The sequence below is a fragment of the Grus americana genome, chromosome 3 (genome assembly GCF_028858705.1).
Source record: "Grus americana isolate bGruAme1 chromosome 3, bGruAme1.mat, whole genome shotgun sequence".
NCBI classification, from domain to species: Eukaryota; Metazoa; Chordata; class Aves; order Gruiformes; family Gruidae; genus Grus; species Grus americana.
This window is the reverse complement of record NC_072854.1, coordinates 45,200,394-45,228,226: the sequence shown is the minus strand read 5'-3', so window position 1 is coordinate 45,228,226 and position 27,833 is coordinate 45,200,394. Positions and strand designations below refer to the sequence as shown.

The 27,833-nt window shown below is 38.4% G+C and overlaps 1 protein-coding gene across 5 annotated transcripts in view; it reads left to right on the top strand.

The window, feature by feature from the left end:
- FBXL4 (F-box and leucine rich repeat protein 4) overlaps positions 1 to 27,833 on the top strand; it is a 72,655-nt gene that overhangs the window by 28,863 nt on the left and 15,959 nt on the right. For all 5 annotated transcript variants that reach the window (XR_008576378.1, XR_008576381.1, XR_008576380.1 and 2 more), the window contains exons 6-8: positions 6,900 to 7,113; positions 23,361 to 23,432; positions 24,660 to 24,972. Coding sequence is in view for 1 of the 5 variants with exons in the window: in XM_054820411.1 (XP_054676386.1) it covers positions 6,900 to 7,113; positions 23,361 to 23,432; positions 24,660 to 24,972 (599 nt within the window). In the remaining 4 variants the exon portion in view is untranslated. The remainder of the gene's footprint in view (positions 1 to 6,899; positions 7,114 to 23,360; positions 23,433 to 24,659; positions 24,973 to 27,833) is intronic.

Genomic DNA, 27,833 nt, shown 5'->3' with positions numbered 1-27,833 from the left:
TATTTTGGCAAATATCCTTCCAAAATGTTTTTACCTGTCCTTTCCTACAACAGTCTTAAAAGAAGTAGCTTGTGTAAATTTGTGTGTTGATTTAAAAGGTTCATATAGACATGATTGTAAGAAGTAATTGAAAATATATATTTTCTTGCAAAAATGTATTAAAGTAGAAAACTTTTTAAAAGATTAATTTTAAGAAATGTGACTGAAGCAAATACTGTATTGTCATGAGAAGATAGAATGCTTCAGGCATCTGAACATCCCGAGGCAAAGCTGAAGGTATTTTAACTTATTGATAACATCTACTCCTCAGGGCTAAAAATGACTACCATAAATTTTTCATTTCAGCATATAATATAAATTAATTAAACTTTACTGTTTAGACTGAACTGAAAGTATATGGAAAAGTGCAAGACAAATGAAATGAGTATCTGAGCCGTCTCAAGTGTTTGGAATGCAAAGTGACAGGGAATAAACAGAAATTTCGCAGCAAGCATTATGTAAGCAGCACTGCGTTTCTCCTGGCGTCATTGGAGGTATGGTGAATTTGTTCATCCCAGGGGAATATCAGCGTGGGAGGATAAGACCTATATAGGAAAAGTGAGGCAAGTTGACTGGAGGTGTGCTAAATATCGAGGCGCTCAATAAATGCTCCGAGGTTTGAACAGCTCAAGGATGATGCCAGTTTAAAAACAGAGTTCTGCATGCAAATTTCTTTGTATCACTGGTAATGTCACTAGCTTGTTTAAATTACTTTGCTTTAAATATCTGACGTATTAAGATTTTTATTTACTGCTAACATTTTATACTGTGAAAATGAATTAATAGTGTTTTACTTTCAGGCTGGTGATGCAGTGTTTACATGACAAGCACCTCCAAGAATGCTACTTTAACAATTTTTTTGTTGTTGTTAAAGTTTGAAGGTTTTAGTTGCTGTTTAATAAAGGTGTATTTTGACAATGTTTAACTTGGTGAGGCTTTGCTACCAATCAAACTAGCAGGAAGGTCAGAGAAATTGCTGAAACATACATCAAATACTCAGTCACAGAAAATAGGAGTCATGTGGGACTGGACAAGGATTCTCAATTGAAGAATCATGTCTGTCTCCTGCTATAATTTCTCAGTTTTTAGTAAAACCTGGGGTTGCTGTAACTGAGGTTAAGTCATAATGTTTGTTTTTCATGTTTTTATTGAAAATAGTTTCATCTGTGTTGAGAAAAGCATAAGATCATGTACTTAATATTCTCCCTACTTGCATTCAATGTTTTAAGGTTTACTGACAAAAAATAAGTGTAATGCATGCCAGAGTAGAAAATAACATTGTAACAGTTAGAATAGCTTAGAGGTAGGGAAGGGGACTTGGATTTAAGAACAAGATTATTTTACTCAGCTTCACTCCCATGTGTGCATACTCACGTGCACAGAGGCGACCGAGACATGTGTCCAGCAAGGAGTCTCCATCTTCTGCCACCTCTGTCCTTTGTCTCCAAATCTGCGTGTGCTGAAAAACTGCACATCCGTATATTCAAGGGGCTTGATGACCTGCTAATCGGCCTTCCACCAACACACACTGCTCTAACCAGCCCTTGTATTGCCATTTGTTCTTTCTCGTGCTTCTACACCTCTGTGTACCCATTCCCTATGTACGGGTACATAGTCATGCCAATCTTAATGCTTTTATTACAGTTATCTGTACTTGCTGCTTGCTGTTGTAACACAGCAGTCATGAAAGGAAAAACATCATTGTGAATATAAAAATATCTGAACAGGACTTTGAGAAGTATATTAAAATGTAATTCCGCAAGCCATTGGATTAAATGCAAGACAGGTTGGGATTATGAAGTCCTCTGCCAAGTTTGTGTGAGTAATAATATAGATAGAACTACAGTAAGACAGAGAAGACCTCAAGATCTTAGAAGTGAAATGAGGAAGAATAAGATCCAAGTGGTTGTTGGGTTTTTTGGGTTGGTGTGTTGTTGGTTTGTTTGGTGTTTTTTTTTACATTATTATTGTCTGGTGGCAGGCTTAGGGAAGTAGGAGACCTGAGTAGCCAGAAGGAGCGTGTAGTTGGCTTGAAGCAAACTGAAATGGTTGTTTTCATCACATACCGGTTCTAGGAGGGAGATACCAAGTAAGGCTAGGCAAATGGGGCAGTGTTGTATCTGTCAAGCAATGGAGGTGACATCCCTGGTTTGGATGCTAGCATAAGGTTACACTACAAGGGAAAGTGCTGAAGAAAGAAATCTCTCCAACTGTATGTTGTTCATAAATGGAAGTTTGTGGAGTTTCCCCACACACACTGTCTGTAACGCCAAATTCAGTGGTTTATATGTCAGTGATGACAAAATGATTACCTAAGTTTTTCATTGAAAATAAATTTGGTAAAATCAGCATGATTGAAACCTTTTGAGATAATTGTACTAAAGGAATCTAAAACTAGGTAGCTATTTGTGTTTAGGAAGGATGAGTAGATGAGAGAGAACTGGACTGTGATTGTTGCTTGTTGTAGAGTTTTCAGTAACTTAGAACTGTGGGATATTGTTTACGAGGGCAAGTAGTGATAGGACAAGGGGTAATGGCTTCAAACTAAAAGAGGGTAGATTTAGATTAGATATTAGGAAGAAATTCTTTACTGTGAGGGTGGTGAGGCACTGGAACAGGTTGCCCAGAGAAGTTGTGGATGCCCCATCCCTGGAAGTGTTCAAGGCCAGGTTGGATGAGGCTTTGGGCAATGTGGTCTAGTGGAGGGTGTCCCTGTCCGTGGCAGGGGGGATGGAACTAGATGATCTTTGAGGGCCCTTCCAACCCAAACCGTTCTGTGATGATTCTATAAAGTGGGGATCATAATGCTAACAGTGAAGTGTAGGGTTTGCAGTTCCATTAGAAACCACTGGAACAAATGTTGATGTGTTCGATTTCCTCTTAAGCATATGTCTAAAGGTATTTTGAGGATTTTGTTTAGGACATTTTACGTGTCCAGTTCTGACGTGAAGGGTGCTTTTACCTTGATATTTTAATTTTGGATCTTCTTTGGCTCATGGGATATGCCTATGATACAGACATTAATTACAAGATTGGAAGTTGTTAATAGACTAAGTGACTCAGCATAAACAAATAGTGTCTTAAGTGTTAATAGATGTGTTTGATGTTTCACGAGGATTTCACTAGGACTAACTCACTTCCTAAAAGCTGAAGAAGGGGATAATGAGCAGCAGTTCTTGAAAACAAGCAGAAAGTGATGGAAGTGAGATTTCTTTTTTTTAATTAAAACCAAACAAAGCAAAACACCATCACCACCCACCCCCCCCCAAAAAAAAGCCACAAAACCCCACCAACCAAAAACAAACCCCAAAACCCAACCAAAACAACCCCTGAAATACTGCAGTCTAGAATGAGGATGAACTTAGAGGGAAAGGCCCAGTCCAGTGCCTAGCAAAGTAAATGTACATGTTCACATTCTCCTAGGTTATTTAATCAGTCATATTTCATAACAAATATGAAGAGATGAAGGGAAATGACTTCAGAAATTGTGTGTATAAAATATTGATAATAAAAGCAAAACTAAAGGGGTGGATGACTGTGCAGAAAGGAGGAGAGACTAAAAATGGGAACCAGTCAATCCTCAGTGATTAAAGGAGAGGTCTGTGAAGAAGTGTTGATTTGAGTAGAAGGTGCTTTTTTGGGGGTTGTTTGTTTTCAGATAAGCTAAGTCAGAGCCAGGCATCCAGTGTCTGTTAAGTCTCAGAAGTATGAAGGCAATGCCACATTTGTTCTCAAAGCATGAGAACCCATGTTGTACCTTGCCATATGGCTTTGAAGATCCATGTAGAAAGACGTTAGCAGAAACCTCTGTCCTGAGCAGTCTGTTAAGTGCGAACAAAGATTGGGGTGTCTCGATCGTTCAGAGAACTCTGCAGTCCTGTCTAATGTTCTCTGCCCTGTGCCGGTTGGTGATTTCCTCAAATTCCTCCTCCTGTTTCTGTTTGTCCCTTTACTTGATGTCTGTCAGCTTGTTCTTGTACCCTGCTGCATGTCCCTTATCCCCCTTGCCTTTCTGTTTAATGTCTCCTAAATAACCCTTTCCAAAAAGGCAGTAAAACCATGAAGTGTAATGCTCGTTGCTATCACTGTGTTTGCTCTGCCTGTGTGTTTCAAGTGTAATGAATTTAAATAAAACGTTACGAGGATAATAACTCCTCAAGCTGGTGAGCCTGGAGTTCTTCTCCAAGGCTAGGGGGTTAAGTGAGTGTTTTCCTGATCTGGTAATGTTAACTTTTAATAGTCCTAGAAGGAGAAAAGTGTTGAGCTGTACCAACATTTATAACAGCCAAGCCCTGTTAAATTATATGGCAGTTAACCTAACATCCATTATTGTAATGGAGTAATTCATAAAATATTTATCTGTTACAAATTAAAAGCTAGAGGTATAATAAGTGACGATTGACAAGGTTTTATGGAAAATATCACCATTCAAACAAACCTGATAATTTGTTGATGAAAGAAGCTGTGTGAATGTATTGTTAAAGCACTCATTAAATAGAGGAATTGGCTAATTGGTAATCAGCAATGAATCCATATGTCTCTGATTTCCAGGGGCTTTCTGTCCTGTGTTTCTCCATGGCAGTGTTGAACTCTATTGCTAGTCTAAAATAGCAGTTTAATGTTTAAATACCTGATGTTAATTGTGAATTTTCGTATCATTTCAGCTCTGGTGCTCCCATAAGAAGGCTTGCCAGTCTAGGTGAATTCACTGTATCCAGTATGAAAACAGCAAATACGTGCTTGGTGTTTGATTAAACTCTGACTTGACAAGCTAAAATAGATTCTGAAGAGAGATGGCAGAGTTAGACAAAAGCAGTGGAAGAGTAGATTTGAAGGCCATACTTGGCAGAACCCTGTGGCTCTGGGGCTTATGTCTCCCCTTTCATTTCTCAGTCCCTCTCTTTGTTTGCATAGGCTGATAGAAATGTTGGATGTTAGGGACCTCTGAAGGTCATCTACTCCAGGCTCCCACTTGAAGTGCCAGTGTGCCCAATGCTAGATCAGGTCAGTCAAGGTTTCAGGTGACTCTTGGAAACCTCCAGGGATGGAGATGCCACCCTGGAATCTCCTTTCCCTTCTGTGTTGGATAGGATCTGCATAATCAAGCTAAGGCCGTGTAATGTGCAAGATGAAAGGAATAAAAAAAGGTGATGATGAATGGCAAGTATGACTTGAGTGAGTAATGAAAAAATAGGGAAGGGAGAAGGTTTGAAAACTTGGATCCATTTGAAGATGGACTTGAATTCCCATGCTACTGTTAATGTCATTAAGGAATGCCTCCCTGAACGTGTCTGCTTTTAAGACAGCGTTTATTTCATCCTAAGGTTCAGAAGGAGCAAAGTCTTTGGAAGGCTGATACCCATGTAGTTGTAGCAATAGGAGTTTTTGTGCAAAGCAGGATCCTCGTGTCTCTGGCATTTCTATTGTATCAGTTAAATCCAAGAAGTAATACTAACTTTGCAGTGAAAGTGTCAGAACCTAAAGCTGCTCTGTCTGCAAGAAGCTTTTTGTAGGATAGAACTGGTAATAGAGTAGATCAGAATATTTATTATGAGGAACTAATTCATACTGTCTCACAAGTAGCTGTATTATTCTAGGAAGTAACAAAGGGAGCTTATTGCAGCCCATAGGTTAGAAACTTAGTTTTTTCTACTGGATAAACTATTCAAATAAAGTGTAACAAAATCACTGCAAATGTGTGGGTTTTTTTTTTTTTTCCCTATTCAATATCAAACTTAAAAGCCTCGTGATCAATTTACAGTTTGAAGGTTATCTTTGCAATAAAAAGAGACATAAGCTTATGTGTGGTTTTGATTAAAGCTTGGATTAGATATAATAGAGCTTGAATTTCTGTCACAAGATCTTTGACAGAAGGTATAAATTCATTCAGAGACCATAAAAGTTTTTAAATTTTGGATAGTTTGTCTTCTAAGGTCTTAAATTTTTGTAATTCCAATTAGTCATGTGAAATAGTCCTTAGAAATCTGTGTTCTAGAACAGCTACAAAGTGTTGATTTTGACTTATTTGTTAATGAAAGGAATGAGGTGTCTTTCTGAAAGTCTTAAAATACTTATCCTGAATATTTCATCCATTTCAAAGTATTTGTTTAACCTCATTTTCACATTTGTGGATTTTTCTGAGATAAATAGGAAATTATTGGTGGAAACCTGCAAGCCATTGTCAAAATTGGCTTTGGGGACTATTTAAAAACGTTTCAAACATGATCCATGTTTGCTCCATTGTCTCAGAGTAACTGGCAGGAAGGAAGCGTGTTCCAGTTTTCTAAATCAAAACAGAATTTCCCAGACTAATATTAGTTTAATAAAAAGCCCTCTCTCTGGCATTCTCACCCCTGATTATTCTTTTGCAATTCATTTTCAAGGTAGAGTTGCTTTTTAAGGCTGCTTTAGTGACATTAGCCTCCTTATGCCATGTATAGCATTATATAGGCTTCTGTGTTTCTTAAAATGTATGTAGTCAGATATTGCTTTGTACAAAACATTGTATAATATCTAGGTTATGTACAGTAGCAAGTTAATGTTGATGAAAGAGCCTTGACTTTCAGACTACCTTTGGTTTTTTGAATATTGCTCTCTAACTCAACACCTAATTGGTTTGGTCTCTTCCGGATTTGTACAGATTTGATTCAGAAGTAACTTCTTCAGAATGGTTATGATTAATTTACTTTACCCTAATCATGTTTTCTGTTAGTTAACTGAGGTGACATAAGAGCTGTGGTCTGTAGGCTTTTCACTGTTGAAAGGAACTCTTTCCTGGTTTACATGCTTAAGGTTTTGACAGTATTCAGACTCTCACTTGCAAGTACATTTATTTTTCATTTAAAATACGGTTTTTGCAGGTTCTTGAAAGTTTGTGGCTCTGAATTAGTACGTCTTGAGTTGTCGTGTGGCCATTTCCTCAATGAAACGTGCTTGGAGGTCATTACTGAAATGTGTCCAAATCTTCAGGAATTAAATCTCTCATCCTGTGATAAAATACCACCTCAGGCTTTCAACCACATAGCCAAAGTGGGCAGCCTAAAGCGTCTCATTCTCTACCGAACAAAAGTTGAGGTAAGAACAAGTCTTCTTAACCTTTGCAATAAATACTTTCATTCCTGGTAAAGTTGTATTTTTATTTTTTTTTTCACTAATGAAGGAGTGAATTAGAACTTTGCACATAAATTCAAAGGTAAATTCAGAAAATGCAAAGGTAGTTTCAAAAAACCATAGGATTTTTTTATTTTCAAAATAGCTTTTGGATTTAACAAACATAAATAAAAAGCCTACATGTTTTAACTTGCGTGGAAGTTTGGTGATTTTTTACCAGCTGTTTTCAGTAATGTAGTGAAATCACAAATGTGAAAGCTTTTCTTTTGTTTTGAAGGGAATGCCAGTCAGACTGTATTAGGCAATATAATTGGGAAATTATCCTGTTTACTAACTTACTGTAGCTATCAACATTCTGTCCTTTAGAATGACTTGCTAATGACTAGATTCCTACTGTCTTTGTATGTTAGCAGTATTTGAGACATGGCACTCAAATTGTTTTAAAATACTTTTCATTTAGAGTGTAAAAATTACTTCTTTATGCAGTTACTCAACTGCCCGAATCAGGGTTGTTACCATTTGCTGCAATGTATTTCCTAAGATGGAATGTTTTACATGTTACAGTTGAGAAGGCTGTTGCAGTTTACTACATTTTACAAATGTTGTATCCTAGTAAATTCGGCAATTTGGTTCGGCAGCAATTCCGTTCCTACGTTACTCATGTATTACAACCTTACTACTCTGTTTTACATGGAAGCACTCATACTTGTTGTGCTTCTCTTGTTGCAAAAGCTATTGCTTAGTAGCGCTCCGAAATGGAGGAAAAACATGTCTCTGCAGTTCAGGTTCTAGATTAAAGATTTTAAGAAGGGTTTGCTGTTATTTGTTACTTCTGCTTATGCTTTTGGCATGCAGAAGGGAGGTTATGATGCTGGCTTGTGAATAGAAGAACTGAAGCTGGAACAGTAGGTTCTGTCTCTTTAGATGTCTAAGGGGAAACTGAATTTATAGCATCTTATTTATAAGCAGTTCACACCTAACACACATACTACAAAGTTAGTTGAATCTTATTGTCCTGTTTTTGGTAAATCATATGTATGTTTGTGTCCAAGGCCTAGCTAGCTAGCTGTAACTGCGATTTGGTAATGCCAGGCAGGTGGATGAAAGGGTACGCTGCCTGGAATGATTGGCATTTGCTGGGGGGTATGCAGGCAGTCCCCATGAAGCCAGTGCCCCTCAGTAACTTGTTGTCTGTGGTAGTTGCTCTGTGTATTGAAGCAATTATTATTTTCTTCAAACTAAAAAATAAATCGGTGAGCCCTGCTTTGAAGTGCCTTTTGTATAGAGCTCTGAATCAGTACCTTGGGTATATCTGTTCTGTTTATATCTCACTGGACTTTATGTAAATCTTGGGTAAATCTCCCTACCTCACTTTGAGCATGGGCTCTGTACTTCACAAGGCTTTTTCAGATCTGAAAAAGATCATTGTATCAGAGGTAAAGATTGTGTAACTTTTTTTTTTTCTACTGTTTGATTGATCATAATCTTCTTGATTCTACTCAGGTAACTTCTTAAGTTTGAGATTTCGTGTTTGTAATAGTGCAGGAGCTGAGGTATATTCTGAAAATCATTGGTAACTGTCATTTCTCAGCTATCACTTTGCTGAACAGAACTTGAAATTAGATTGAACGTAGATGGTAAAGATTTCCTGACTTTGAAGCCCTTAAATTGTGAAGATTCGTTTTTTCCTTTCATGTGTATGGACATGCATCTGCTTGTAGCTGACAAGAACATTCATTTATAATCAAGCGTACTTAAGGTTGTGCTTCTATTTTATATGTAAGTATAAACAAAAGGCACTGTTTCTAACAAACCATGGAAGAGAAATTCCTAGAAATTTAAATAGGTAGATTGGAGAGGATACTTTTCTGTTACTTGTTAATATGAAGCCACTTAACAATATACATTGTGCATTGCAGGTGGAAAAGTAAAAGGGAAAGAATGAAGATGTAGCATAGGATTTGAATTAGAGAATTAGTTACAAAAGTCACAGATTTGTAGAAATAATGTTACCTTTCTCGCCATTAGCTTATCTTAATACACGTCTTTGTTTTTCTATACAAAGTAGGCTGCTTTTCCTTCCATACTCTAGCTGGTGCGGAGATGCTACACAGTAATTGGTGTCTAGATGCAAAAAAGACAGGATAGATTGATCAAGCATGCTCTCATGTGATTTAGACTTCTCTAAAACTTGTCAAAGAACAAGTAGTGTTCTTGAGTTTTGTGAAATTTCTGCTACTACTGCTTCTTTATTGTTGGAGCTTCTAGGGAGCAAACAGTGGAACAATGCTAATGTTTAATCAAGCGCTTGGCAATGTATTGTTGCCAGCTGGACCTGCTCAGAGAAAAGAATCTGAGGCCGTGAATCCACTAAGAAAAACTGCTAACTGATAAGAAGTATGTGATTATTAAGAGAAAGTAAGTAAGAAGGTGAGAAGAACAGAGAGTGTGTGTGTGTGTGTTATGGTCCTCTAAAAGTTCTGTCTCAAAATACAAAAAAACCCCCAAACCCAATTTAACCCACTGTTTTCTAAATAAATCAGTGGTTTGCTTGCTTTTGTTCTTAAAAATAAACCAAAGAACAAATAAAATACAGCACCAGGTCTTTTGATCTAAATTTTCTTCTCACACTGTATTCTAGAATGGCAAAGGTACAGGTCCTACCATAATTATCAGTATCTTGTCATTTTTGTGTGACAGCAGAATGGCATCCCTGTTCATCTTGTGTTAACCTCCTCGATGTAAAATTGGGGTGATGTACTTCTGATACTACTGGACGTTTTGAGGTAGTTGCCAAAATGTGAAGAGGGAATGAAAATGCAGAGAACAAGTAGGTAAAAAATTGACCAAAATGAGTTTTCCAATGCGGTATCATCATTTTCTTTGTGTGTATCTTAATGCACAATTAGAGGCAGTCAGTGGAATTGAAGTGTAGTAAAATTAGATCGAATGAGAAGGGGGACTGCTTTTTATGCTTGTAAACACTCTCATGAGTTTATTGTTACGGCTGATCAAGGTAAACACTTAAGTTGAATTATTTAAGGGAAGTAATCGTATTTTTAAAAAAGGGCAACACTGAGAACAAGAAAAACAAAATAGGACTTAATGCTATAATTGACTTTTAAAGGAGGGCCCCTCTTTGCATGTTGTTTGTGATGTCAGTGAAAAAGGGGTTGTTTTCCTATTCCACAGTTGTCAGTCAATATTGAAAATGGAGTGTTGTGTTAGAGCACATCTGAGTAACTGGTACAACTTGTTCTTTTGGTTGTGATTTTGGGTGTGTAATTAAATAGCATAGGATATGGGAAGAAGATTCTCCATCCTTTTGACAGTATGTGATAAAGCTGTTTCCGGTTTTGCATGATGCTTTATAAAGTACAGTATTAACATTTTAATAAAATAAATGGTATTTTAATTAAATGAAAACAAACTCCCATGTACCTGTCCAGGTGTAGGAACTCCTTTACTCAGACTATGTCTTGCATGTCTGCATGTCTTTCCTTTTATTTTTATTGGGGGTTTTTTAATTCTAAAAAAAGAGAGAAAAATTGCTTTTAACATTTAAAGAATTTGTTGTACTTTACTGTTTGTGTAACTACTGTGACACTAATGGATGAATTCTGGGAAAATACTCTGCCGAAAATTGACTACTGTTAATAGTTTTTATGTTTTAGGTACAGAAAACAGATTTTGAGGAAAATGGAAATTTAATAAAATTGACAACATATGATGTAATCCTCTGAGCAGCTTTTATGACAGTTTTTTGTTATTTTAGCTATTTTCTTTGAATAGGTTTTGTATTTTAAAGTATTACCATTGTCTCTGTAATCAAAGCTCCATTTTTTAAGCGTATGTTTTTAGTGAAATGGGCAGTTCTGGCATTCTGCTGCTTTCTGCACTGCACTGCTGTTTTGGAAGACAGCTGTGTACCGTCTGGAGGAGTTTATGGTCTTTGGTCCTAACCCTGCTGATTCTTAAGGCCATATATAATGTTATTTCCTTGACTTACTAGCGCAAGTTTCTGTGTACAAAATCGATTTTCTGAAGTGAAGCTTCCAACACCCTTGAATTATTCCAACCTCTTTGTTACAAGAAGGGAAGTCCGGTGACTTTCAGTAACTTCTTCCAGGCCAAACAAATAAAAAAAATTGTCTTGCATCTCTATACTCCTCCCCACTAAATAGAGCTCATTTTTCTACCGCTTTAAGGTCATTATTAAAGGTTTTGTTCTTAAAGGTTGTTTGATTGTGTATATGTATATATATGAAATAATTTGTAACTTGCTTTGAGAAACTAATCCCAACATTTTATAGATGTACTTTCTGCTCGCTCAAGACCACTATTATTCTTGTGGGATTTTTGTGCTGGTGGTTTTTGGTATTTGCTGATACATGACTCTCTGCTTTATTCATTGAGAGCATATTCACAGCATGATTTAAGCACTTCTTGTCATTGATACATTTAAAGAATACAATGAACAATGAAGATATTATTGTATACAGTAATTAGCAATGCACTTCTTTATGGTTTGAGTATGAATATTGTCTTGATTTAATGCTTATCATGAAGTATTGCATCCATATAAATAATGCAGCTAAAACTGTATTTTAAAGGAACCAAAGCCACAATTACAGTAGGATAACTTGATGGTCTCCTTATTAATGCTGGGTGTAAATTTTAATGTAAGATTATATATTTCATGTTGCATGATATTCTGGATTCTTTATAATGCGTGAAGAAAAAGTTTTTAAAACTTGCGTTACAATTATAATCGAAATACAAAATTAACAAAATTAAATGAAATTACAGTGGACAAAGGACTTTATTTTGCACGCGCTTTAAAGTGTTGTATTTATGAATTATATTTCTGATATATTTGACCAAGAGCAAATTCGGGACTTGGGCAGCTGTGAGAGAGGACATTGGAAATCTTAGATACCAAGAAGAGACATAAGAATCTTAGCAATAAATGTAACAGCTCTTACTTTCTTATGCCATGAGCAATGAAAGAGCGAAAGCTGCCATAAAATCATTCTACAGAGTTTTCAGAATTAACCCGTTACGGGTTATGTTATACTTCTGAGAGCTATTGTCTGAGGTTTTTCAGCTTGGATGAAACTTCATTGGCCTAGGTACAAATCTTTAGGATTAAGAGTTGCGAACAAATAGTGAGGGGAAAAAGTGAAAGGCTTTAACTAGAAAGTGGATTATTGGGGTGACAAATAATTGTGCAATACAAGGCCTTAATGGTTCCTTCTGGTCCCATGTCAGGCTTATAGGGCTGGATTTGGTCCTTTGAGCCTGTAATGTGAAGAGTGAGGGGGAAGAATGAAGGTGTAAAACAGATTTGCAGACATAAGGGAGGGCATAATTTAACCAAATTAAGCAAAACCAAAATACAGTAATTGAATTAACTACAGAGACTATTACTTTCATTGAATTAATTCAGCAATTGCAATGTTGCTGTGTCACAGTCCCTGCTGTGTCCCTGGCACTGCCAAGTAGCTGTAGAGAGCAGAAAGGTGCCCCTGTACATCCTGAATCCTATCCTGTAAGTGGCACTGCACCGATTTTCAAGGAGGCAAGTGCTTTGAGTTTTGAAAGGCAACATCTGCACTCAATAATAATGTTAATTCCACCTTCATTTCCATGTACTCTCGTTCTTCTCTTACCTGGTGCTCATACAGTGTTCATATTGTGTCTGTTTTTGAATCTCTGTCATAAAGTTTTGGAGGTAAAAGTTTTATCAGTGTCCAGGTCTTCATCTCAAAAGTGGGCCAGTAGTCCAAGTAAATTGAGGGGGAGGGAGGAGCTGATGTTTAACAAATGTATTCCAATTCTCACCCTCTTCATCATGCTTCTTTCCATGTTATGTCTTCCAAGGTGATAGCTGATGAATGCTCGAGGGAGACTAGACTTCTGCTCTAATGCCAGCTTATACTGCAGAAGAAAATGTTTTTGCTGCCGTACTTACTTTGCATCTATAAATGAAAATAGTCTGCGTTAATGTCTCTATCCAGAAGGCAGCACTTACATACACTTATGATTGTGGAAATAAAGGGCAGGGTGGGGGGTTATCCCCTTCGGCAAACACCAGTTGAGAAGGTGTGAAAGGGACTGGCTCCTCCATCTGTTGAAGGCTTTTTCAGTCTGGTTGGAGCCAGGTGAGCTGGGTTAAACAGTCTCCAGAGGTCCCTTCCAACACTCAGCTCTTCTGCAGTTCTGTGACTTGGTGCCGATGGCACTAATTGGGGACTTAACCCAGGAGCTTTGTTCTCCTGATCTGTGACCAGGCCAACGGCCAACTGTGAGATGCACTGTTTCTGTATGCCACACATTTTCCCATCAGTAAAATTTGTGTAATAGCAACGTTCTCATTTTGTAGCTGCGGTATGAGGATAGATATGCAGAAGACTTTGAGATTCTCTGATATGTATGGTACTATATAGGGCACTCTACACAGGGATGTGTATAAGGACTTGAAATACCCTACCTTGATAACATGTTTTTCTAAGTTGCAGGAAGTTTGGTTAGTTACAAAACTCAGCCTTTTTCCTCTGGAAAAATTGAGAAAGGGGTTGTTAAAGAAAGCTTGCTTAAGAGGTATAAGCATTTCTGTGAACTAATGATTGAAGGCTTTCAGTGGTTATCTCTGGGATTACATGGGTATCTTGTTCTTCCCAAGGCCACAAAAACTGCCTTGTAAAGGATGGGGTGACCTCTTCTATTTGCTTCCTCATGAAATGGCACCAGTTAGCTCAGGGGACCAAAGAACTTAAGCATAAAACAAATTTAGCCACCATTTAGTTCTAATTTGGCATATGATTCCCTGCCATTTTCTGTAACATTTCATTTATCTGAAAACTAACATACAGAAAAGTGAAAATCGATGAAACCAAAAGGTGGTGAAGAACTTGAACAGCTTTGTAGACATCTAAATCCAATTTTAATTTCCAGAAACAGTATATTACATATTTCGTGTATTATTGAATGTTTGTGTACTATTCCAAGGCATGTTTGTTCTGTCAAAAATAAGATACTGAGAAGAAGTATTTATCCTTAGAACTCAAAATCCTTAGAAGCAGTCTGAAAATGAGTGTTTTCAGGAAAGCCAACAGGTATGAAAACTTTTCCTGACAACTAAAGCTAGCACTGTATAAGTATCTAAAATTCATTTTGTGTTCTTTTTTAACTGGTTAAACCATTGATTCTCATGTGTTTATAAGCACTCATATCATATATCATATCATACCATCTCTCTAAAACTCTCAAATTCCCTTGTATCTTTAACATAGTTGTTTCAAAGTATCATAGCACCAACAAGTACATAACTGAAATTATCTTGATGCTTTAAAATACTGTTTGTGGGCAGGGGAGGAGACAAAAAAAAAAAAAAAAAAAAGACCAGAACCATATTTTACAGTTTCTGTGCTGGAGCAGATTTAGATAAGACTTGTATTTTACCATTGCTATAGCTTTTGTTTCTGCATTATTAATGCATTAAATCCTGCTTTCTCTGAGAATTGCTTTTTCGGACTATTGTAGGTTGATTGTAGGTTGGTTTTTAGATGCTAAGGTACAATACCTTGAAATTCATGAAGTAGATTTTTTTACCTTTTTAAAGGTAATATTGATTTGCCCTGTTGTACCTTTCAAAATGAACAGTTTAATAGAAGCTTACAGAATTCTGGCTTTGCATCTGATGTGTTTTTTAATTACTGTATTAGAATAGCAGATGCCAAGTAATTTCTGACATAGTTTTTTCATAGTGTGTGCCAAAAAAACCCCCCATACCCAAAAAGTTGATTTTTGGCTTTCTTCTTGTGCTATATAATGCCAAAGGTGTGTGTGGGGAAGTATTCTGAATTTATATAGATTTTTAATTACTTTTGACAGTCTTAAAATTACCTTTTACATTTGCATGAGATGTTTGTAATTACAAATTTTTATAGCAATAGTCGCACTCAGATTGAAATAAAATTGTCTGCTTTCATGTGAGGCTTTTCTTGGTTGGTTGGTTTGGGTTTTTTTACCACAGATAGTTCTAGCATGGTAAAACTTTTTCTGGTGTGATACCTATGAAATAGAACTTCACTGGCTTAAGATAAAGACTGTGATAAATTATAATTGTATATTTTCAAATAGTTGATGGAAATCACCGATAACAATGTTTCTGCAGTATTTTTGCTACTAGAAGTCAAAATTGGAGGGAAGAACTTTCTTTCTGCTCAGCTGTGTTATTGCAGGGTGGGGGAGAGGATTGGTTATTGGTGTTTTATTTTTAAAGGAGTCTTACTAGAACCTCCTTTTATCCAGTTTTACGTATGGAAATCAATTACCATTCCAAAGATACCTTAGTCACATATAGTAATAGCTGTAGTCTTAAAAAAATGAACCCAGTGATGTGCTGCCATCAAGATGCCTTGTCTCCGCTTTACTCAGGAACACATAGTAGTTGCTATTCACTAAGGTATTTCTGGAAGTCCTAAAGCAGAATTAACATTTAAGTGTTTCAGTTCTTTCCCCTGAAATTAGAAGTAATTTGGTTCATTTTCTGAAATATTTTGGCAAAAGTTGCATACATCATTTTGTACTAAAGAGAGGGGAAGCTGCCATGGGAAAGAGGACAGTTCAGGATGTTTTCTCTGGTTGCCCTTTTGAGGAAGGGCTCTCTCTCCAAAGGCTCAGCAGTAGTCCACAGCAGCCTTTTTCTGTCTGAAGGGTTCATGTTGAGACACATGGTTCTCGGCAGGAAAACTCCTGCCAGCCCTTGTGTGAGAGTGCCTGCCCCGAGGGAGGTGAATGGGCTTCAGGCAAACTTGCTTTCTGGGTGGTGGGGTCATGCCCAGCTGCAGCGATGCTCTGCTATCTATCGCTCGCTGGCTGTTGCTCAGGCTCTGCTGCCGGTCACCCAGTATTCTGGTCTGCTAGTCATCATTATTACCCTGTTTTTCCATCAACCTCCTTTGATTGGTTTGTCTGAGTAATCTGAGGAGGATAGTGATGATGATGGAGATGTAACTGCCCTGAAAGAGGCAGTGAGGGTGTTCCCCTTAGGAGGTTTCTGTCAGTTGTTCAGTCTTGCAGATGAAGCGGCTGAATTTGGTTGGTGATAAAGCAGTATTTCTTGTAAGAATTCAGAGTGGGTGCATGTACATAAGGGCTTTATGCACACCATTGAAATATCCAGAGGCCACATATGATGTGGATGATGTTTTAAAGCCAGCTTAAAAGCCGTCACATCTCTCAGGTGATAATCACATAATGTGTGTGACCTGTCTGTATTAAACCAGCATGTATTTCTTAGGTCGCTGCATGTGTCCCCTCTGTTACGTTAATTCTTACGAGGGAAAACTACTTTGCTGCCCACAGAATCACTAACCATTGCATTCTTCAGAAACACATCCATGGTGAAAAACAAGGTACGGCAGTTGTTAAGTAGGATGGGTCTTACCAAGGGAGGTTTGAACTGTTGGTGTGAAATTGGGAAGGGGATAAACTTGTAGTCACTAGTCTGCCCTTCCAAAAAGTTTGGTTTCTATTCCGGTAGTCAGGCTGTTCTGTAAAAACTTCCAAATACCCTTTTGATTCAGATTACTTGGTCCCAATAAATAACCCATGTGAGACCATTATCTCAATGTCAAGTGGTAAGTACCACACACCTGATTTCTCTTCTTGATTTGCCAAGAGCTTGTTTGTAGTTTTCTTAAAGCAAGCGGTGATTTCCGTGCTGTCTGCTTTCCCAGCAACTTGATAGTCAACTTTTTGTTTCACCATGGCGTTCTTCATGCGTATATGTTCAGCGTTAAGAGGTTTGGTTTTACTTGTGACAACTTGGCAGATCTTTTTTATTATTATTTTAAGGAAGGAGTTCTTAACCTATTTGGCCTGTTAACCTGCCACTTTCTGGATCATCTTTTCTTTGTGACTGCATGCAGAAAGACATGATTGAGACTTCTCATGTCTTTTGTATGTGTGGTATGTCTCACTTGGTTCTCCAACAGGATAATTCTAGTCTGTGGCGTGCTGGAGGCCTTGTGTTACCTTTAAGGTGAATTCCAAAAGCCATTTTGTACACAGTAATGTGTAGGCAGTAATAGTTGTGTGCAGGGCAAGGTGGTTGCACAAGGAGAGTGTTTGTATCAGCAGTGGTAGAAGTAGCACTCATGATGTGTGTGCTGAAGTTTGAGATGCTTTGGTCTAATCTGTTCCCGCAGTTGTGCGTTTGTCTGGCTGAGTCGGCTGGTCCCAACCTCCCTTGCTGTAAATTTAAACCTTTAGCTCCTGCCCAGATCATGAACAGAGGAACCTTTCTGTGCAGTTCTGAGAATATTTTGATTTCTCTGCTGAGGGATCAGCTTCTTAGAATGTGGATGCGATTGATGGACTGAGAGAGACCTGGAAAATTTCATTGGCCTGGCCTTAGTCTGTAGTTCTCCAGTTCTCCTTTCCATCTGCTTCTCAGGTTCCAAGAATTTTAGGGAATTAATCCAAAAGCCATTGACTATGACTTTTATTAGGAAGACAGAATACTTAGAGTACCCTGCAGAGTTACTTCCTCGTTACCACATTTATCCCTTCTCATTCTGGCGAGGCTGAATTTCCTGTCTTGGATTTTCAATCAGATTATTAGTTGTTACTAAATGGAATAATATTGCCAGGTGTTCTGTCAGATAAATAGGCTCCCAAAATATAACTGCATAGTATCAAATGTATACTGACTGTTTGATGTCCTATAGTAATTGCCTAATTGCTGTATCAACTTTTAGCTAAATGTGTTGAGAAATGTAAATTTGATTTGTATACAAACAGCATGTGACAGCTGGTGATTTGATACTGGATGTTCAGGGTTCCCCAATTCTTTACTACTTGGCTTATCAAATCTTTTGATGCTTTCCCTATTTGTCTTATGAATAGGTGATTGTGGAATAAGCTTGTCTAAATATGTTATCCAGTACAATTGGTTAATATAGTAAAGACCCTGATTCTAAACTAAAAGCACATATTTTTTACAATATTTTAACACAGATCTGTAAAGTAAGATGAAATTGCTACCTAGAAACATGGGTAAATACTGTGATAGAACCTGTTATTAAATGTAACAACCTCATAAATTTATATGCAAAGGCAACTTACCGCAAAGACTCTTCAAGATGCATTTTTTGATGGAGAGATAACTGAAATATGAAAACGAAATTGTCATCTTTAGGAATGTTGTTATATTCTTTGATGTTGTGGAAAAATGCAATATTCTTGTTGTGGTGAGCTTGCAAACGTAGGCATGTTATCTGATATCTGCCTGCAACTAATGTTATGTAAGTATTTGAATGTAAGTGGAGACAACAGGGTTTGGGGGGGATAGGGCAGGGAGGGCTAGAGATGAGGTTGTCATTTGGAAATGATACAAAAAAGATAATACAACTTTGGTTGTCCTCTCATATAGTGCAGTTGGGGGGGGGGGGTTAAAGGAATTTTTTTTCTACCCCTAACTTAAATTTTTAATGTTAAAAACCCCAAAATTTAAGTCTTGCATAATTCAGTTTTTTCTTGGACAAAGTGTTTAGCTGGAGAATTAGTAACTCTGTGACTAAAAACATAGCAAGCAAGGGAAACCATATTTAAAGAAGGGAGGAAGCAGTCTTTAAGAAATTTAAAGATTACTTTCAGCATTCACTTCACTAAAAAATCTGAAGAAAAAATTGTAGGAGAATAAAAGTCTTGTAAAAGATTTGGGCTCTCAAGTTGTTTCACTGAGGGGCTGGAAGAATTCCCAAGTTATGTCAGACACAGTTCTTCTGAGAACGGGGAAAAAACAGCCCGTTGTTTGTTCCTAGCATAAAAAGTAACAATTTTTAAAGTAGTTTTTTAGGATTTCTCTATAAAAAGAAAGTTTATAAAAAGGTGCAGACTGTTTCTTCCCTATCCCAACCCTAAAAGTAAAACTTTGTCGTTTTTCTTAAGCTCTTCCTTTAATCTTCCAAAGGCAGACTGTGGTGCGCTTATTTTCATGCCTTTTATTATGGTGCAGCCATTATGTGATAGCTATATTACAGTGCATCATTTGTATTTTTTAAAACCTTTCGTTGTTTGATTGTTGTGGGGTTTTTTTAAATTGTGGACTACTTGACAGTGAAACTGCAATGAGTAAATGGTCAAATATTCAAAGTGTATCTTTCACAGGTGAGCCAAATCTGCCACAGACAGAAGGGTTTTGACCTCAGGCTATCTGTTGGATGCTTTCTTTATCATACCTACAGCAGAAATGATTTGCACTTCCTGCCAGATCATGAATGCAAAAAATCCTGAAAAAAGTCAAGCAAGATTCAGTCTTGCCAAGTGTATTACTCTGGCACCAGTATTTGGTTTCTCCACTGGTGGGTTGTCTGTTCAAACCAGCAACGTCCAAGTCAAAACTTAAGTGTGATGTCTAAGGTCTGTACAGAGACAGGTGGGATACAAGGTAGTCCAGTATCAGCTCTTCAGTTGAAATATAGACAACACATAAATGACTTCCAGGCTGGCCTGTATTACAGACTGGAGGGCTTTCATGTTTGGGCAGATGTCTCACCTGTCTTGTGCGGAGTAAGTTAGGTTTTCAAGCAGTAATCCCTTCTCTTGTCAAAGGCAAGATCAACTCTGTCGATGTCCGTTCTGACAGATGTTTGTCTGACCTGTTCATAAAGACTTCAGAGACTCTTCTGGCGGTCTGCTTCCCTTTCCTGAGGTTTAGGACTAAATGCCGTGCCCTAAAATAGTTCTGTAATCTGCTCTGTAAGGTTGTGTTTAGCAGCAGTATCATATCCTTCTGATCAATTTGATATCAAAAGTCTTGTCTCTTAAAGCAGCTCCTGCGCAGTCTCAGCTGTATGTTTTCCTCATCTGCAAATACCTTTCCTGGGAATGAAGGATAGGGTAGACCATTTTATTTGGCCCCTTTGGACTCTTCCTGTTGTCTGTGCCATCTTATAAAAATTTAATATTTTAGTAGTTTTTATTTTGGCTTGGATGGCAGAAGAAATTTACACCACTGAAGCCATGCCATAAATTACTCCACAAAGAAAAAGTAATTCTTACCTTACGTTTGTTTCCAGGGTGATGGGGGTTTTTTGTTTGGTTTTGTGGGATTTTTTTAAAATCATCACTCTCTTCTTTTCTCAATCTATGTAAAGGAGAGCAGTTACAAAGTCAAACCTTACCTTTGGTTCAGGGAAAACAACAAAAAAAAAATCTCCAAACTGTACATGTCGTGGCTACCAGGCTCAAGAATAGTATTTCATGGGTAGTCTTTGATTTGACTGAGTGAAATTAGACTCTCTCCAGGTTAAAGCTCGCTGAATCAGAATTTAGGTGGCCTTTTAGCTCCTCTTGCAAAGCCCTCTAACATCAGAAGTTTGGCTTGTGTTACAGCTTGAGGGTCGGGTGATTGCCTTGCTCTTCTCCTTTGCTTAAATAGGAGTCTTATCACTCATCTTGTACCGCAAGTCAGAGAGATGAATTGTACAGACAGATGGCTTGAAACAGACCGGTTATTACAATGATAGTCCTTCTATATGTAGTGCATATGGATTCTGTGAGCTGCCATTCTCTCCTGCTATTTTCATGTCCTTTGCCACCTGGATTCTCGATTGACTGAGGCACAACTAGGCATGCACAAAGGGGTTTTTCTTCTTTCTTGACATATGCAAACCCTACCTCAGTTGCAGAAGAACAGGCACTGCTCCTGAAAGAAATCTGATTTGTTGTGTGTGGGCATGTGTGCACCCCAGAAGAGGAATTAATATACCCAGTATAATTAATGTTGAGTAAGTAGTTATTTACTCTTGGGCTTGGCATGATTTGTGATGGTACCACATGGTGTTCTACCAAGTTCCCTTCTATTACCCACATTCCTAGTGCTTTTTTAAAAATTGTTTAGTTTTTTAAATTGATTAAAATAATACTATAAAAACTCTTTATAGGTTGTGAAAAGACCTTTGAAAATGTGGACTCAGTGCACATCAATACAGGAAGGATTCCCTCAGAGAGGGACTAAAGAAAGTATTCTGAGAGGTGCATCAAATATCTGTTCAAGATAACAAAAGCAGCTCGGTTATCTAATCAAGATAACTATGAATATTAGTCTCCCTACCTATTTCAGCCCTCTCTGAGCAAGAGGAAGTATGGAATTGATCTCACATCCTACAAGCTGTTCAGAGTGACCGTTTGCTTTTGCACTGTTTGTGTCAATTAAGGAAAAGATATTGCTGCTTCCTGTCCTTTCAGGCCAGTGTTTAAATTCCAGTCTGTAAACCATTGCTAAAACCCATGGTGGAATGCAGCGAGGTATTTAGCTTTCCTGTGGGGTCACCTGAATACCTGCAGAAACCCCATGTAGAACTGTGTGTGCCGTCAGAGACTGATTTATTTAGCTCTGATATTTAAGGATTGTAGAGAGGGGTTTGGGAATTTTGCTCTAATTTGTGTACCTGAGTAGGTTCTAAAGCTCATAGCTTTCACTGAGTTAAATAGGAAAGATTATGTCTCATTCTCTTGGAGTTACTCATTTATTCAGGTTTAATGATCCAAATGAAGCATTTGCTTAATAAATACGTTATTTAAAATGTACTGGATATTTACACATTTACTAGCTTTAAAGTGTTCTTATGTGTTACCTCTTTAATAATGACTTTTTAATGCTCTTGTGTCTAATTCCCTAGCTACCTTTTACTTTAAAAACATGAATGAAAGTAAAGCACGCAAGCAGACAGTGGCTTTGTAAGACCTCTGCAAAGATGTATGTGAGGAAGGCTTATTCAGCGTCTACTTTCAGGCTGCCTTTGGGAAATCAAATCTTAGATGACCAAGTTGGAAGCTGAGGTTCCATACATGTCAAGTGTTAGGTGTTTCTAACTGATCCCCGAAGACACCTAAATTAGATGCCTGAAACGATCCCCATGAGTACCCCATGCTATGTCCCTGTTCTGTGTCTGCCAGCCTTTCAGTGCAAGGGATCAGATATTTCTTCATGGTGGTGTGACAGAAGATCATGTTCCTGCCAAGTTTCATTAGAGTATAACAAACTAGGGAAACTAAGTCAAGCATTTTACCATAAACTTTCTGAAAACAACTAAATTTATATTTTAAAAAATATATTAAAAAATTATAGTACCCGTGCGTACAAATATTGTTGACTAATGTTCTTGTAGGAGTTCCACTTATTAGCAGTAGATTATTTTGTCCCTTATATATTGCTTGGGTTATTTCATTAGAAACTGTTGTATATGCTGTAGACATCCACAGACTTCTATTGTTAATACGTTGTGAAACTTATTCCCATTTTCAAGCTCATGCAGATCACAAAATCCTAATGACGTGGTGAATGTTTTACGTATGACGCACAGCTGTTTGTGATGTGAATCCCAGGCTACATTCCTTTTTTGCACTATGTGTGTATTTCCAACTATAAAACAAAATATGGCTACAAACAATGCAGAAGGGTCTTTTCTGTGTCTTAGAAACACAAATAAAAACCCATGAAGTTTTCCTTGTTGTGGAACAGAACAGCCATGTACTTCACATTTTGTAAGATGCGTCTGATGTTCCAGTCCAATTTCAGGCTGAGCAATGTGCAGTACTTTCTGAAAAGAACAGCCAGGTTAAATGGCAGGAGCGTGACTGTAAAATACACATTATATCTGTTTCGGTCTGCATGCAAGTAGTGACAGGTGCTCAATGGTTGTCAGCATCCTTGTCAGCACGGAGACTCCTTTGACATTAAAGTCACCAGCTCGGTCCTGATGCTGCGCAGCTCTATTGGCAGTTCCATCAGGCTGCAGCCGATGAGCGAATGTCAGAGCCTCCGCTGTTCTTCTGGTGCGTCGCCAGACCTCTGCGTTTTCGGGCTGGCCTTGCCTGTTACTTGAACTTGCCACACTTCTTCGGCAGCTTTCCTATGGGAAATGAGCGGATAGGTCATGGGTGTGTAGGTTTTTCTTCAGGGCAATGCAAAGCCACATCCAAAGTGACTCGCATAAAGGTTTGTAACGATTACCGTTGCTTTAAGCCAATCAATGGGTAAAGTACCCAGGGACTCATTAAGTGGCATTTGTGGTGTCTGTAACAGAGTTTTGAGCTGTATTTCAGGAAATGTGGTGACAGCCTTTAATGTCTAATTGACCTCTTCTCTTTGTTTCACTTTCCATATTTCCTTCTGATGTGTTCCCCCGTGGCAGCAAACAGCCCTGCTCAGTATTCTGAACTTCTGCTCGGAGCTGCAGCACCTCAGCCTGGGCAGCTGCGTCATGGTGAGTACTTACACCATGCCGGGGGGGGTGTGCGTATGTGTGCATGCTTGCTTTAGAACTAGACCTAGGTTTATGTTTCACAAAGACGTGTTAAATGCCAAGTTGACGTTATACTATACTCTCTTGAAAGGTCCAAGATGAATGCAGCTTAGTCATATACTTAAAAGTTACGTACTAGTTCAGTAGGCCTAAAGCATAGCTTGTAGGCTTTCTCATAGTTCTTCAGCCTCTTCCTAAATTTTGGGACATTCTTTATATGCATAATCACTTTTTCTTTCCCAAACTAATCAAGGCTTAATTATTTTAATTCGGACCAATTCATCGTTCCCAGCAGACTAACGCTTGTGTCTGACCTACATTAATAACCACGAGAGAAATATTTTCAGCAAAAGCCGTTTGAGTCATAGACTTGCTGGGCACCCTCGTTGATTTAAAGAAAGAGAATACAGGGACAGCAGCAATTCCCGCACGGCACTCACTGAGCTGTATCGCATGTGCATGCCAGAGCTGTGTGTAGTGGGGCTCTGGCTTGCTCCTGTCCCTGATGGTATAAGCACGCCAGATCACTCACCAGGGAGACTCACTTGACCTTCACTGTAGTTCAAGAAGCAAGTGACAAAGCAGAATTGGCTGAGCCTTCCCTGCTTTGACTCATGGACAGAAGAGGAAGGTAGCGTGCTTACGTTTTTGCAACGGTCCTTTTCTTCCTATGGGTTTTGATAGTGGATTTCATTCCTTCTGCCTGTCTGGCAGGACCCTGTTTCCATCCCTTTGGCTCACCCGAGGTAACTAATAAGACTTCCGTAAGGAGATGCAGCAACTGATCAGCCTAGAATGGAAATAAGCACGTTCTTCAACCTGCATGTGCTCATGGTGGCAGTGCCTATGGTCATAAAAAATGTTTTAATCATCTTTTGAAGGAAAAACAACAGTGCAATAAAAAGAAGGGGTTTTCAAAGAAATTGAACTTTTCACTGCATTTTCACTGATTGTTAGAATTAAGTGAATTTTAAAAAAACTATGTCTGGGGGTTGATAGGAAATTTATTTTATTTTTGTCTTTTGTAAAAGTAGACCTCACTGTACTCTACAATGAATAATTTTCAGAGCTCTTCAGAAATGACAAATGCTTAAGACAGATCTGTAGGTGTGTTAGCAAGCATATCTTGAAACACCTATGGATGTCTGGAAAGACAATATACTGACAAAGTGTTTGCTTTCCTTGCAGATTGAAGACTATGATCTTATAGCAAGCATGATGGGAGCAAAATGCAAAAAGCTTCGCAGTCTGGATTTGTGGAGATGTAAAAACATAACTGAAAGTGGAATAGCAGAATTGGCTTCAGGCTGCCAGCTTTTGGAAGAACTTGATCTTGGCTGGTGCCCTACGTTACAGAGCAGTACGGGCTGTTTCACAAACCTTGCACGTAAACTCCCAAACTTGCAAAAGCTCTTTCTTACGGCCAACAGGTCTGTGTGTGACACAGACATTGAGGAGCTTGCTGCTAACTGTACGCGTTTACGGCAGCTGGATATATTGGGTAAGAAAATGCAGGACTATTGGTATATTTCTTACGGCGTTTCAGAAGCCTTGTGGTTAAAAAGAAGCCCTTAAGACCAAACTGTCTTCTAGACATATTTAAAAATAAATATTTCTTTAAATTATGGTTTAGCACATGAAAAAAAAAAAAACAGAGCAAAGTTTTACTCACTGCAGTGAGTTTCTGACTCAAAATCCAGTGGATTTATACCAACCGTGTAATTTGACTGCTTAGTATGAATTGCTTAAACTGAGATTTAAGTGTGAGATTTTTCCAACAACTTTTAGTTTCATGGCCATTAGGGTTTTTTTAACTGAAATCTTTCTCTTTTGACTATCAGAAGATTCAATTTCTTCTCCTTCTTTCTGCTTTTGTTTGTTGTTTTACTTCTGCGAAGTGTGACAAAGTATATTTATAGTGTGAGTCTGTGATCAATAAACAGATTTATGCTTTTGAGCAATACAGATACACCAAGCAATATTGAATTTCTTTGTCACTTTTACCAGGAAATGAATTTAACTCATTAAAGAGGAAAAGGTAATTAACAACTAAAATTAAAATTAACTTTCTACTAAGATGGGAAGGAAGTGATGAGGGGCAAAAGGCATAGCAAATCTTAAATTTCTAATCCTCTGCAGCTTCTATGGTTCAAAGTATTTTTTAGGAATCTAAAGTAAATATACTTTGAACTCGTGAGTAAGGACTTTGAGAAATGTGGTTTTGCATGATACTGAATTTATTCTTTTTATGGTGGAATATGAGGTTTTCTTTCTAAAATCATGTAGGACAGCAGGGATATTTGTGACATCAAGGTGGGAGAAATTTCTTCATGCTTTTACTGACTTATTTTCACAGGGTTAGTTGAAAAAGGAAGATTTAAATGAAGGGGAAGAAAGTAGCTGCACTGCGTATTTTTAATATTTAATAATTTTAATGAAAATACTACATTTAGTTTGAGATAGATGCTGGAAAGAACTGAGAGCCCTCAACTTGAATAACATTCCAAGCAAGTTTAAGACTATCAGCATTTCTCATTACAAAAAATTTACCATATGGCTTCAAATTGTCACTCCAGTATAGCTAGTACACTCTTCTGCCATGAAATATGGTTTTACTCATCTCTGAGAAAGTTGCCTTCTGACCAACAAGGGAAAGGAGGATGAACAGTTAAAAACTTATCTCTGCCTAGTATAAATTGTAAAGACTTGATGTATATGTCCACAGGAGGTAACGTGGTTTACGTATCCTTAAGGAAATCTGTTTTGTAGGGCATGTTTCCCTATTCAGACATGAAAAATTTCCAAACGGCATAGTGAATGAAGTCTTTCAGAAACAACGTATGTTCTCCTGGCCACCCACTTCCATGCATTTCTATTACAATGGTATTGTGTTTGCCCACAGAGTGGTCTGACCTTTTCACTACACCAGAGCCTGCCCAGTGAATAGTTGGGCTGTGTTAAGCCTACGGGTAGTCTGCTGCTTCTGTTGCCTCTCTGCCGGCAGTGAAGGTTTGTGGCCACGCTTCTCCTTTAGCATTTGAATTCACGTTTGAATTCAGTTTAACATCTTACTGATGTTTTTGTGCAAAAATAATGTGTGAACGTGGAAAAGGAATTTGTTCTGTTTCCTGGGTGCTTACCAGTATTCCTGAGTCAAGTGGATTTGCAGTTGACCTTTCCCAGTGAGACGGCGTGTTTGTTTCAGATAGGTGCTCTCCAGGGGATATCCAGTTGAATTATCTGCAAGATGTTACCAAAAACATTAATATCCACCTTCCAGACTTTGCTTTCTTCCTTCAGAGGAATACTTAGTAGGAAGAAGGGCCATGAAGCTGATCAGAGGGCTGGAGCACCTCTCCTATGAGGACAGGCTGAGAGAGTAGGGATTGTTCAGCCTGGAGAAAAGGCGGCTCCGGGGAGATCTAATTGCGGCTTACCAGTACCTGAAGGGGCCTACAGGAAAGATGGTGAGGGACTGTTTATCAGGGAGTGTAGTGACAGGACAAGGGGTAATGGGTTTAAGCTGAAGGAGGGTCGATTTAGATTAGATGTTAGAAAGAAATTCTTCCCTGTGAGGGTGGTGAGGCACTGGAACAGGTTGCCCAGAGAGGTTGTGGATGCCCCCTCCCTGGAAGTGTTCAAGGCCAGGTTGGATGGGGCTTTGGGCAACGTGGTCTAGTGGAGGGTGTCCCTGCCCACAGCAGGGGGGTTGGAACTAGATGATCTTTAAGGTCCCTTCCAACCCAAACCATTCTGTGATTCTATGAAGGGGGGGGGAGGTTGTCTTCTGCTGTAAATGAGTCATTACAAGGTGATCTGATGTATGTGAAGGAGTTACCCAGCTTTTTTGGCAACAGCAAGGAAACTATGGTCATTTCTTTGTGTGAATACGAGAACCATTACAGTCTGTGGTTAAAAGAAAGAGTTGTCAAGTAGAACCGCGTCGGGTCATCTGGAGGTAGGCTTGCCAGGTGTTCCCATGTAAGTGCAGAAGTCGCTGTTGTCAGAACTAAAGAGCTAGCCTCTCACAGTGCAGGAGTACCAAGGAAGTCATAAATCTCTGTATGTGCTCTAACTTTTGGCAGCTGATGTAGGGCCATCCTGTTACTATGAGCCGTATAAATGCTTAATATGTTTTTGTCCTTTTGAAGAAGTGTGACAACAGGTCTGAAGCTGTTAGAGGCCTGAGGTCAGTGCTCAGCTTTGCAAGAGTAACCTTGAACAGCGGGTCTTCTCTATGATGTGAATGAATGAGAGGTAGTCTCATTATATCCTTTGTCATCTCCTGAGTACAGAAATGCCTGGCATTGTGAAGGATGTAGAAGTATTGCTGCTAGGTTGGCAGTGCGTGCTGTAGGGGAA